Source organism: Rhinopithecus bieti, unplaced genomic scaffold (genome assembly GCF_001698545.2).
Source record: "Rhinopithecus bieti isolate Rb0 unplaced genomic scaffold, ASM169854v2 scaffold_62793, whole genome shotgun sequence".
NCBI classification, from domain to species: domain Eukaryota; kingdom Metazoa; phylum Chordata; class Mammalia; order Primates; family Cercopithecidae; genus Rhinopithecus; species Rhinopithecus bieti.
Genome location: NW_016824412.1, coordinates 483,153 through 496,207, shown reverse-complemented (window position 1 = coordinate 496,207; position 13,055 = coordinate 483,153). Strand labels below are relative to the sequence as shown.

At 34.5% G+C, this 13,055-nt stretch overlaps 1 protein-coding gene across 7 annotated transcripts in view; it reads left to right on the top strand.

The window, feature by feature from the left end:
- Positions 1-13,055, top strand: part of ATP2C1 (ATPase secretory pathway Ca2+ transporting 1) — a 166,398-nt gene that overhangs the window by 141,346 nt on the left and 11,997 nt on the right. For 4 of the 7 annotated variants that reach the window (XM_017862309.1, XM_017862311.1, XM_017862312.1 and 1 more), the window contains 8 exons: positions 964-1,014; positions 1,941-2,107; positions 4,069-4,137; positions 4,711-4,827; positions 5,639-5,786; positions 6,321-6,416; positions 7,575-7,716; positions 9,250-9,374. In XM_017862309.1, the coding sequence (XP_017717798.1) occupies positions 964-1,014; positions 1,941-2,107; positions 4,069-4,137; positions 4,711-4,827; positions 5,639-5,786; positions 6,321-6,416; positions 7,575-7,716; positions 9,250-9,374 (915 nt within the window). The remainder of the gene's footprint in view (positions 1-963; positions 1,015-1,940; positions 2,108-4,068; positions 4,138-4,710; positions 4,828-5,638; positions 5,787-6,320; positions 6,417-7,574; positions 7,717-9,249; positions 9,375-13,055) is intronic. The other 3 variants (XM_017862315.1, XM_017862314.1, XM_017862316.1) reach the window with 1 other exon arrangement.

Genomic DNA, 13,055 nt, shown 5'->3' with positions numbered 1-13,055 from the left:
GTATGAGGAGAGAAAAGTAATATGAACTAATCCTCTAGGAGAGTAGGAAAGAGAATGGTGTATTATGTGTATTGAAATCACCATAACTTGTAAATACTGTTAGAGACAGTGACATGACAGTGAGGCAGAAGTTAAAAATCATTGTGAAATGAGGGGTTGTGAACTCTGGAGCAGTGAATGCCTACAGTTAGTGAGTGACAGTCTCATCTGACATTCAGAACTGAGGTTTTATGAAGGGAGAATAGAGGATACCATGCTCCACCTCTACGCTCCTCTGGTGGTACTATTTGAGGAGGTTATAGGGATGGCGGTGTTTTGTGGAAACACTAGGTTAGAGCAAAGTGAAAAAGAGTAAAAAATACAGGAGATTTGTTGGGACACAGTGAAAGGATTTCAGGAGATCAGGAGATGGGGTCAGAAAAAAGGATTAAATATGTGTTTTGGAGAGATAAAATCATATAAGCAATTTAGAGGTACAGTGGAAGAGAGGCTAATGAGTTAACCTGAGTAAAAGGGAATGAGCAGACACTTGACACTAAAAAATGGCTCTACAGACATTGAGAAGCAGCTGTTCTTTATTGCTCCTGAAGACAGAACAAAGGGAAAAGGCTATTTTAGTTGTAGCGAGTGTTGTAGGAAACAGATGCAAGAGAATTTTTCCTTTTTTTGTCTCTGGAACATTTCAAGAATAAGGCTGTTTTCTCTCCAGAGTTTACACATAATGGTATAAATTGGATGACTTGTTTAGATTGTGTATTTCCTGTGGTACCTTTGGTAAAGATCGAAATGACCATATCAAATGAATGTCTTAAGAAACCTATGGCATATTGCTTAAGCTTGATCTCAGTGGCAAATTAAATACAGCTTAAATTGATGAGTTTTTCATCATTAGTTATGAATGCATGGGTTATTCTGTGGAAATCTTAATGTTGAAAATTTTTAGTGTATCTTGTATTTTAACAGGTTGCAGTATTTTACAGAGCTAGCCCAAGGCACAAGATGAAAATTATTAAGGTGAGTGTCTAAGAATCAGATTGTTTTATTTCTGTATACAAAATGCTGCTACTTTACTTTTGTTATGTTTGCATTACAGGGAGTAGAGCATCAAGGTCAGAAATACTGTGAAGCAAAACAGTGTTTGTTTTTGTAAGAGCTTGACATAGAAACACTAATAGAGAATTTAGTTGGCATAAGATGTAGAAGAAAAATTGAACGAAGTATCTGCAAATGTAGCCGCCTTTAAACAGACAATATAAAAGAATGTTCTAACTGGGGTCCATAGCCACGTCTTCCCAGTGTGAATAGCAGTAATTAGTTAGAAACTAAATAAATACAGCAAGGAAATAGTGTTGTGATAGTGTGAACAATACTTAAAAGGCTATGATTATTTATATTAGTCAATTATATATAAAGCAACTGATATAGTATCCAGTAGTTAATGGTCTTAAGTTATTAATCATGATAACCAGCCATTGTGTAGTTTAGAGTTTCTCAACGTAGGCACCATTGACATTTTGGACTAGATAATTCCTTGTTGTGAAGGGCTGCCCCGTGTGTTATAGAATGTTTAGCAGCATCCTTAGCCCCTTCCCACTAGATGCCAGTGACATCCCCCAAATCATAACACTCAGAAACATCTCCAAACATTGTCAGATGTCCCCTGGGAGACAAAATTGCCCCTGGTTGAGTAACATTGTATAGTTTGGAGAACAGAATTTAGAGATACAGTTCTCACAGATGGAAATATTAGTAGCAACTTTTTCTAAGCTTTATCTTACTGAGATCTCCATTTGTTGAAGTTTGTTGAAAAATGGGTGGTCTATATTATTTCTAATCTTAATTATGTGAAAATAATTAGGGAGAATTTGTTTATTGCTTTGTATGGAAGCAACATTTTTATCAGAATTCCTTGCTCTCCCCTGTCCTCTGCTCCACGGTAGTCGCTGCAGAAGAACGGTTCAGTCGTAGCCATGACAGGAGATGGAGTAAATGATGCAGTTGCTCTGAAGGCTGCAGACATTGGAGTTGCGATGGGCCAGACTGGTACAGATGTTTGCAAAGAGGCAGCAGACATGATCCTAGTGGATGATGATTTTCAAACCATAATGTAAGCTTTGTTTCAGTGAATGCCTATCAGAGAATCTTCCCCTATCCTTTCCTGTCTCCCACCCCTAGAAAATTCAACTGGAAAAGAATTAGTATTTAAAAATTAGGTAAACTAAACCATTTTTCTCGGGTAATTATCCTATTTTATGGTCTGTTCTATAGTTCTGAAGAAAATGATTTGTGTGGCTGGAACAGGCATAGTAAATGGCAGGACCCTCATTTAAGAAATATTTGCCAAGTGCCAGTCACATGTCACCTTTTTCTGGGCACTAATATGATGGTATAGTAATGGCCTTTATGTTAAATTCAAGTAGTTAGAATTACGCATATGTATGACTCTTTTTTGGTCCTTATAATAAATATTGAAAATTATGAAGTTTACATCCATGCCTGTTTTTTTTATATCAGTAATTTATTTATGTTGCCCTCATTTAATGTTATAATTTATTAAATTTAGATAGCTTTATTTGTGTAAGCCACAGTTTCCAGTTAAGACTCCAGTGTAATACATGGTGGTGTCAGTTTTACAGTGTTCAGTTGGGGATCATGTGAATCCCATTTATTTATTTATTTATTTTTGGTAGCCACCTGTTGGATGACCTGAGTTTAGTGATACATTCTAATTATATGTTCCAGGCTGTTTCATTACTCTGATTTGGCCTACAGCGAAACATTTGGGAGCTCAGGACTCACAGTATTTGCTAAGCTTTTGCAAGGATATGAGTTTTTTCTTTCCATTATTAGAATTATATAGAGTTCTTAGAAGAAATGGGAAGTTGATTAAAAAGCCTAGATTTTCTTGGATTCAGCTAAATGAATGAGAGAATTTATATGAATCCTTGTAAACCGTGTTATTTAATTCCTCTGCAACATGTGATCTACTTGATGTGTAGGAACAACACGTAGCTTAAATTCTATAATTCTTATATATCTCATTGCCATTTGATTCCTGACAGGCATTAGTTTAAACCTTTACTCTGCATTTTGTACCACTAAGAAAAATGAGCTTAGAGGAAGGTGAAGAAGATAATCATGGTTGGGCATGGTATCTCGTGCCTGTAATGCCAGCACTTTGGGAGGCTGAGATGGATGGATCACTTGAGCCCAGGAGTTCGAAACCAGCCTAGGCAACATGTCAAAACCCATCCCTCCAAACAATACAAAAAAAAAAAAAACAGCTGGGAGTGGTGACTTGAGCTTGTGGTCTCAGCTACTCTGGAGGCTGAGTTGGGAGGGTTGCTTGAGCCAGGAAGGTCGAGGTGCAGTAAGTCAAGATTGTGCCACTGCACTCCAGCCTGGGAAGCAGAGCAAGACCCTGTCTCAAAACAAAACAAAACAAAAAAAAATCATTTTTTGTATTATGATGTGAAGTATTTTCTCTTGTGGGGAGAGACAATGTATGATTTTAATGTTGAAATATCTTCAGAATAAGAATTTTAATACTGTGACAAATTAGTTCAGATAGAGCTTAGGCTTGACTTTCATTCTTTGCTAAAATAAATGTTTCCATATTGATACATGTGTTGTATTAGTTGGAATTTTATTTTATTTATTTATTTGTTTGTTTGTTTGTTTGTTTGTTTGAGACAGAGTCTCACTTTGTTGCCAGGGCTGGAGTGCAGTGATGTGATCTCGGCTCACTGCAACCTCTGCCTCCTGAGTTTAAGCGATTCTCCTGCCTCAGCCTCCCAAGTAGCTGGGATTACAGGCATGCGCCACCACACCTGGCTAATTTTTGTATTTTTATTAAAGACAGGGTTTTGCCATGTTGGTCAGGCTGGTCCGAACTCCTGACCTCAGGTGATCTGCCAGCTTCGGCCTCCCAATGTGCTGGGATTACAGGCATGAGCCACAGTGCCTGGCTGGAAATCTATTTTCAAAATTAGCTCCACAGTGTTTTAGTATAGATACATTTTTATATGATAATATTTTCTCACTTCATCTTTATTTTTTAAATTTCAGGTCTGCAATTGAAGAGGGTAAAGGGATTTATAATAACATTAAAAATTTCGTTAGATTCCAGCTGAGCACGTAAGTTTGCAAGGAATTTGTCACCATGGGTCTTCTGGATAAATTATATGAAAAGTAGAACCTAAGCAGAATGCCTAGAAACTTATCTGCCTTATATTTCTGAGCATTGTTCATATGTCAGTTTTCCAAAAAGAAAATGTATTGTATTCAGAAATTTAAAGTGGCATGATAAATAGGTTGTAAATGTAACAATTAGATGTCTGTATCATCAAAATATATAAATCTTCGTGATTAATAGCTCATGAAATCAGGGATGAGTCGCATCTCATTGTTTCCTCTTGGTGTATCTTTTTCCAAAAGTAGAAGGGGTATTGTGTAGTCAAAAAACAGTTACCAAAATACTGTTGAAACTATCATGCAGATATAAAAATTCTTTATTTGTTCCTGTTGGCTAAACATCTTGAAAATCCTTTGTTAAAATACTATTAGCTTTAAAATGTCCACATGAATGAAGAATAGTTTACTTGAAACAGTCTTCCTTTAAAAGCATAGTAGTAACGAGATTTTTAAGTGGTATCATAGAATCAACAGATTTACTGTGCTGATATTTTTAAATGACTCTCTTTTCAACAGGAGTATAGCAGCATTAACTTTAATCTCATTGGCTACATTAATGAACTTTCCTAATCCTCTCAATGCCATGCAGATTTTGTGGATCAATATTATTATGGATGGACCCCCAGCCCAGAGGTACGAGTTTTTTATTGCATGAGCTAGAAAGACAAGGAATGTGTGCTACCCTGATAATTAAGTTTTAAAACTTGATTTATGGACAGTGTTGGAAAACTTTGCAGCAAATGTTTTAACATTTATATTATAAATTGTGTGATGTGCATATTTTATTTATTCTTTTTGAGTGTGCATGCAGTGTAGATCTGAGCCTTTCCACTGTTAGATGCCTAGCCTAAGAATAGATCAGGAATAGATCAGGAATAGGTGCTATCCCTGTCCTCAGGAAGTAAATAAGCCTTTTATTTCTAAAAATTGGATATAATGGAGAAATTTCTGGGTTCAGTGTTATTATCTAGGTTCTGCTGTTGTCAGTTTTAGAGACTTTGGGAAAGTATTAGAGGACCTGAGTGTCATAACTTTTTAAAAAAATTTAATACTAATGGAGTAGTTGAGTGATAGATGTCATTTGGCCACTCCAGCAAATCATCCCAGTCAAAACCTCTTTATATGAAAGATAACTTCAAAATTCAGTTGGTAGGTCATGTATTTTCACACTGTATTTGAGGTAAACTTACATATAAATGAATTGGATGGTTTTTTGAAAGTTGATTATCCCCTGTCAAATTGTGCCAAACAAATAAAGAGGAGAGAAAAGTGACAAAATCAGTGTTATTTTGCATAATCATAGCCAAGGTTTTCTTTATGATTCAACATTTTGTTTCCATAAGAAAGCATTTAATTTGCTGAATAATTGAGGTTAGTGAGGTTGTGAAAGTAACAAATCCAAACCTTAAAACTTGAAAGTAATTTATTTTCTGTTTGTTTTAAGCCTTGGAGTAGAACCAGTGGATAAAGATGTCATTCGTAAACCTCCTCGCAACTGGAAAGACAGCATTTTGACTAAAAACTTGATACTTAAAATACTTGTTTCATCAATAATCATTGTTTGTGGGACTTTGTTTGTCTTCTGGCGTGAGGTATATTCACTGGCCAAGCTGCTATATTAACATGAATTCTATATATATAATAGGATTCTTAGTTATTTTGATGGGTTACCCAGAAGGCTGGGAAGTTAAGGGTGCTCTTTTAGTGAAAAATATGATAAGAACATTTTAAAAGAGTTTGATTTCCATCTTTATGGATAAATAAAATTATTGATTCATGTATTAGAATAAATCTGCAGAGAAGTATCAGATACAATAAAAATACATGAAAATTTAGAATTTTGAAAACCTGAGTCTTAAAATCATACAGCCACTTTATTTTTAAATAATAACAGTATTTTAATATCTAATATATAGTTCATGAGGTTTTTTTTTACTTTTTATTATGTAGATTACAACTATTCGCTAGGTGATTTATAGGAAATTTGGGTAGCTTTTATGTTTCATATGTTAGGCTAAAACTATTTCTTCCTAATAGAAAGAAAATATTTATATTTTTTAAAAAGCATGTTATTTATCCATTAAATTCAGCCACTGAAAAGTAATTTCGTTATTACCTCTTGACAGCTACGAGACAATGTGATTACACCTCGAGACACAACAATGACCTTCACATGCTTTGTGTTTTTTGACATGTTCAATGCACTAAGTTCCAGATCCCAGGTATGTTTAGGTGATCTTAGTTGATTGACTTGATTGACTCACTTGAGTAGACTGCTTTCTAATAAGTAGGCAAAGATTATGGGTTTTTAGCTTTGCTTAATTTTGTAACCACCGATTGCAGCCCCAGACACAGCCTTCTTATAAACATGTGCCATTGGTCACAATGAGGATGGGGCATTTGCGGGAGGTAAGCTTTATGTCTGACTAGAACATAAAAGTATTAATAATTCACAGGTGTTGTCTGGGTTTAGCTGGCTATAGCTATAAGATAGATTGTGGTTAACATTATCTGAGCATAGAACAAACCTCATAGGTTCTGTTGAGATTTTATTAATCTCATCTTAGAAGACAGTATTGCTAGGAGTACAATAGCTGTTTTGTGCCTATTTTTTTCCCATCACTCCTGTCATTGTGTCAAAGCTTAGGACATTTTAATTTTGTTTTTCTTTCCTTGTTGTATCTTAAGGTGTGACTACTGCTTGTTGGTCTAAGTGTTTTGATAGAAAATAATGGGCTAGAGCTTTGTGGTACTTTTTTAGAGCATATTGTCCTTAAAAACTAGTTTCATTTGAGGCGTGACTATTCATTTCAGCTTTAAAGCACTTTATGAATCCTTAACTATATTACCATTTGCCATGCTAGAACTTCCAAGTACAGTGAATTCTCACTAATTGACCAATTTTTAAAGAAGCTGTAATTATTTTTTTAAGAAAAGTGGTTTTACTTTTTCAGTACACACATAATTAGGTCCATTCTGCAAGAAAGGATTTTAGATAGCTACCTTAGTGAGAATGGATAGAAACGATTTAGCAAACTACAAATAAAGTTTCTTGATGTTTGGGATGTTAAAAGAAGAAATGATTTAGCAAAACAAATAAAGTTTCTTGATGTTTGGGATGTTAAAATGCTCTCATTTACATAGTGCCACTTTTTTTTTAAGCAAGCCCTTTCTTGATAAATATAATAAAAGCTACTTTAATATTTACCCTTATTCCATCTGAATTATTCCAAAAGTAAAATTTAAGAGATTTCATAGAATTGACACTGTAGAATTCAGTGATAAAGTGATACTGCTTATTAAAAATTAGAAGTGAATATAATAAAGAAGTTATTTCTGTGACCAAGGAGTAATAATTGAACTCTCTGCTCTGCCAACAGACCAAGTCTGTGTTTGAGATTGGACTCTGCAGTAATAAAATGTTTTGCTATGCAGTTCTTGGATCCATCATGGGACAATTACTAGTTATTTACTTTCCTCCACTTCAAAAGGTTTTTCAGACTGAGAGCCTAAGCATACTGGGTAAAGAAAACGTTATCTTTATCATTTATATATTTTAGAGAAATCATATTTTCTAATGTGTTTTAACATTAAAATTCTTTTAAAATAGCAAAATAAGTAAATCACTTGATTTGAAAAGGAATTTTTTCATTTGGGAAAGCTCGACAATTACTCACCTAAATCCAGGGTTTTGGTTTTGCTTTTCATAGGTTATCAATTGTTATAAAATCATATTATGTGATTCTCAAATGTAGCAAATCAAAACCTGCTGTATAGTTTATAACTTTTTATGTACTATGCCATCTTGTATGAAGAGAAAACTAGACTTAATCTCCCTGAAAACCAAGTTGCTCTCTTCTTTAAAGTTAGAATTTTCAGTAGTTAAACTAATAATTCTTTCTTATTCTTTCTTGTTTGTACATTCTAATTTCACAAAATGTCAGTCTGACCCAAATAGCAGAATGTTTTATAAAGATTATTTGGAAATTACACATTATTCTTACGTTACCATTTATTATATGTATAATACAGTGCATTTAAAAGTCAGTTTTCCTATGTAAGTGTGAGGAATGATGTGTTTGACAATAATGCTATCCTTTATTGAATTCTTAATTTGGGTATTTATGAAAATAGTTATACAGTGTCACTGTATTTTTCGTTACAAGTTAAAATTACCTTGAAATTGAACTAGTTGAATTTCAGTATTTTAATTCCATATTCACATTGCTTCCCCTTTTTTAAAAAAATGGCATTTTAAGGAAACATCTGCAATTTTCCAAGCAGTAAATAAGAATTGAGATAGTGTGGATACTATTGTAAAGACAAGTTTTCTATGCTTTGAAATAGAACATAGTAATGTCAAATTTTTAATCTTCAGATAGGCATTTTCATTCAAATTGTCTACTACTGTTGATACAGTACTTTTTTAAAGGGCTGTGTGATCTATGAAAGAAAAAACTCCTTTTGTTGGTGTTACTGATAAAGGCTAGCCACATAAGGTTTCAGGGAAAGTGGTCAGAGGACTTAGGTTCTAATTCTGGCTGCTGCCTTTCCTAGTTATATGACTTTGGATAAGTCATTTAATATCTTTTTTCTTTTCTTATTTTTAACTGAGGGTGATTGTGCCTGCGTTATGGAATAGTTGTGAAACAATGTATTTGAAAGCTGTGGTTGCCAGGCGCCATGGCTCATGCCAGTAATCCCAACACTTTGGGAGGCTGAGGCAGGCAGATCACTTGAGGTCAGGGGTTCGAGACGAGCCTATCCAAAATGGTGAAACCCCATCTCTACTAAAAATACAAAAATTAGCTGGGTATGATGGCACATGCCTGTAATCTAAGCCACTTGGGAGGCTGAGGCAGGAGAATGGCTTGAACCTGGGAGGCAGAGGTTGCAGTTAGCCGAGATCACACCACTGCATTCCAGCCTGGGCAACAGAGCAAGACTCCGCCTCAAAAAAAAAAAAATTGGTAAAATGCTAGAAAATGTAAGCTATTAAGCTTTGCAACTGTAAGTTTCAAAGAAATGTAAAACCCAACTTATTTTCTCTTGCAGATCTGTTGTTTCTTTTGGGTCTCACCTCATCAGTGTGCATAGTGGCAGAAATTATAAAGAAGGTTGAAAGGAGCAGGGAAAAGATCCAGAAGCATGTTAGTTCGACATCATCATCTTTTCTTGAAGTATGATGCATATTGCATTATTTTATTTGCAAACTAGAAATTGCAGTCTGAGGATCATTTAGAAGGGCAAGTTCAAGAGGATATGAAGATTTGAGAACTTTTTAACTATTGATTGACTAAAAATGAACATTAATGTTAAAGACTTAAGACTTTAACCTGCTGGCAGTCCCACATGAAATTATGCAACTTTGATATCATATTCCTTGATATAATTGGCTTTTGTGATTGAGTGAAACTTTATAAAGTATATGGTCAGTTATTTAATTTAAAAAAAAAGGGCAAAACCTAAACCACCTTCTGCACTTAAAGAAGTCTAACAGTATAAATACACTATCTATCTTAGATAGATATATTTTTTTTTATTTTTAAATATTGTACTATTTATGGTGGTGGGGCTTTCTTACTAATACACAAATAAATTTAATCATTTCAAAGGCATTCTATTTGGTTTAGAAGTTGATTCCCAGGAGTGCCATATTTCAGCTACTGTATTTCCTTTTTCCTGTAATGTAAGCACCTCAGATACCATGTGCTACCATTTTTGTATCAAATTTTTTGCACAGGATGTGACCACTGTCAGATCACTGTTCTTTTCTTTCTTTTTGTGATTGAAAAGCCTATACTACAATTTGAAGTAAATTTTTGTTTTTCTTAGTAAGTGTAAATGGTTGCTTTATTTAATTTAATTTAATTTAATTTAATTTAATTTAATTTTAAAAAGGTATGTCTTTGGTATAGCAGAATTAATGCAGGGCTATCAAGTAGTATTCTAGGATAACATTGTCCATAATTAACACTTAGTCATAGAGTCAAAAACATTTAAGACTGATTGGGCTGAAGTTTATAATAAATTATATTAACATGTCTTCCTTTTTGAGTTAAAGGAGACTATATACTTTGTCAAATATCATTTTGTCATCCTCTAAATATAAATCCAAATACCTCAGCTAAGTAATTCTATTTTAATATTTTTGCTGTTATGTAGTTTTTAATCATATTTCTTAGGAAGTATAGGCTACTGGACTTAAAGAATAAAAAGTCCCCAAACCCAAGCAGATGGTTTATGAACCAGAGTATATGTGGAAGATTCTTTGCTGGCCTTGCTCTGTGTGCATCTGAAGCTTCTTTGGCCTAGATTTTAGCACAAACCTGAGTCTGTCTCTTCTACTTTCATCACATGTTCTGTACCTTCTTTTTGTTTCATTGGGCATGCTAGGGAAATGATGAATTTTGTGTGTAATGCCATCAGTTTTCATAGAAGCTTGATGAGGTATAGGTCATTTGTTTTGAGTATGTGGGCCAGAAATTTAAAATTAGAAATTTTTCTGTTGAATATTTCTATCTATAAACAGAAATGGGTCCCAATTCTTAGAGGTTTAATCCTTCTTGAAGCTGGTAAGTTTTGTCTTTTATAATCTGTCAGGATGAACCATTCCTTAGCTTTTATCCAATATTAAACTGCAAGTGTTAGCACTGAACTATTGTCATTGATAGGGAAAATATCTATTCTTTGAGTCTTGTTACTGAGGCAGTTGAGTGTAAGGAGCTGCCTGAAGTTTATTCTACTTAACCCTTTAAGGCTGAATTGTCAAATGTACATTGTTCCATGTCATTAGATGGAACATGGAAGCCATTGTCTAATCAACTCTATCATTAGTGACTTGATGTCTCATACCTTAATTTTGTAATGATTTTTCTTCTCTGTTACAAAGACTTGAAATACGTATTAAATGCACGTTAATCTTTTGCTTTGCATTTTAGGTTCAGATTATGACTTGATTGAAATAAATATGCCTATACATTCATTTGCTTTGTACTATAAAAATAAAAATGATTTCTTAAGTTAATGGCATCCCAGTGGGGACTGTTAGCATTAAAATTATCCATATGGATGCTGAAGATACAGAAATTAAAATTATCCATATGGATGCTGGAGAATGCATAGTACACAGAATCTATGATTTAAAAAGAAGTTGAATGTACAGTACAGATCCAGATTGCAATTTTCCATAATATATTAATCCAAGTTGACATGGATGATTTAAATGTGCTGGTATCTAAATTTTAAATTTTTACCCCATTTCCTAATCCTAGGACTTGCTAGAGTCCCTAACAATACTAACTTATTTGATGTTTTTCCCTGTTAGACTACCTTACGGAGTTATTTGACCCCATAATGGCTAAACATCAGGGAAGAAAAGAAAAGAACTTAAAATAATGCACTGATGAGGTAAAGAGTTCTGAAGTGATCAAAACTGGCCACACAGAACAAGGCTGAACATGTTGTGTCACATTTATGCTGGACATTGCATAACCCAGAGATGAAACAAAAGTGAAACCATGCAACCCAAAGACCCTCCCCTTTCAGGATATAGGCTTTGTTTATATAGCAGTAACCACCCTCACAAGAATAAGACACATTATTTACCTGTCATGTCCATGTAGGGTATGTATTTTACATTGGTAGTCTTTTTGAGATCACTTAAGTTTTGGTCTCCTTGATACACTACATAAGTAAAGTATGTATTGGTCACACTTAAAAATAGTTTCTCACTGAAATGAGTTGGAGGCAAACAATAAACTAATATTTAGGAAACCTAATTAACTTTACCTTGCTTTCTGCCTCTGTCACTTGGTGATTCACTTCCGCATATGACTCATCCATGAAGTTAGATGATGAACTGGTTATCTTTTCATTACATTTATTTAGTATGTGGAGTGTGCTAGAAGTAGAACGATGATGGCATCCCTGCCCTATAGGAGCCCATGAACACAGATAGCAGGGGATATTACTGCTAATAAGCTATTACAAGAAAGTTAATAGGGATCTTTGCCCATTTACTTTAAAAATACACATAGATTAAAATGAGTCCAGTGCACATTTCACTAGATATTTCCTTGACGCTGGCATTTGAAAATCTTCGAAGCACTTTTTAAGACTGAGCTCCTGCAATCCAAACAGCAGCTGATTTGCATACTAAAACGTGGTATGGATATTCATCCTTAACTAGTATGTGATTGGACAGACAGATCACTCTGATGGTTAAGATTCCTTGAGCTCAGTTACCACTTGAACCATTAACTCTTATTTAATGACATTATTTTGGGTTTTGGTTGTCAAGAGTTGGTTATTGTTAATAATGGATAATGGTTAGCCAGTCCCTGGTATTAATGTAGATACAGTTGTCCATAAACATTGTTGTGGGTTTAGATTTAAAGAAAAAAGTAGTATCATGCCTTCAGGAAGTTTTCAGTCAGTTCTGGAGACCAATGTGAAATATATCCAGTAGGATGGTAAATGTTGTCCAGAATGCTACAGTAGCTGAAGGAGACAAATAACTTCATGGGATCCTCAAAGAAATTTGTCATGGAAATTGCCTAGAACTAGTGACAGCTGAATCAAATTTTAAGTTGGGAAACTCCAGCTGAGAAGCAGTAGGACATTGCAGCCAAACTGCAAAGCCACTGCAGAGGTGGTGGTAGGGGCTAGAAGGAATCTCTGAAAACCACAGTGAGTTTGACACTGTTAAGACAGGAGGTACAGTGTGAAGGGTTGGAGAGAGAGGCAGAAGCCTAATGGTGAAAGCAGAGACAATTGATTTGTCTGATACCATGCCATGGCATTTCAAGAGTTTGATGTGAGTTTAGATTTTTGTATCGTAATATGCTGACGGAAGCAGA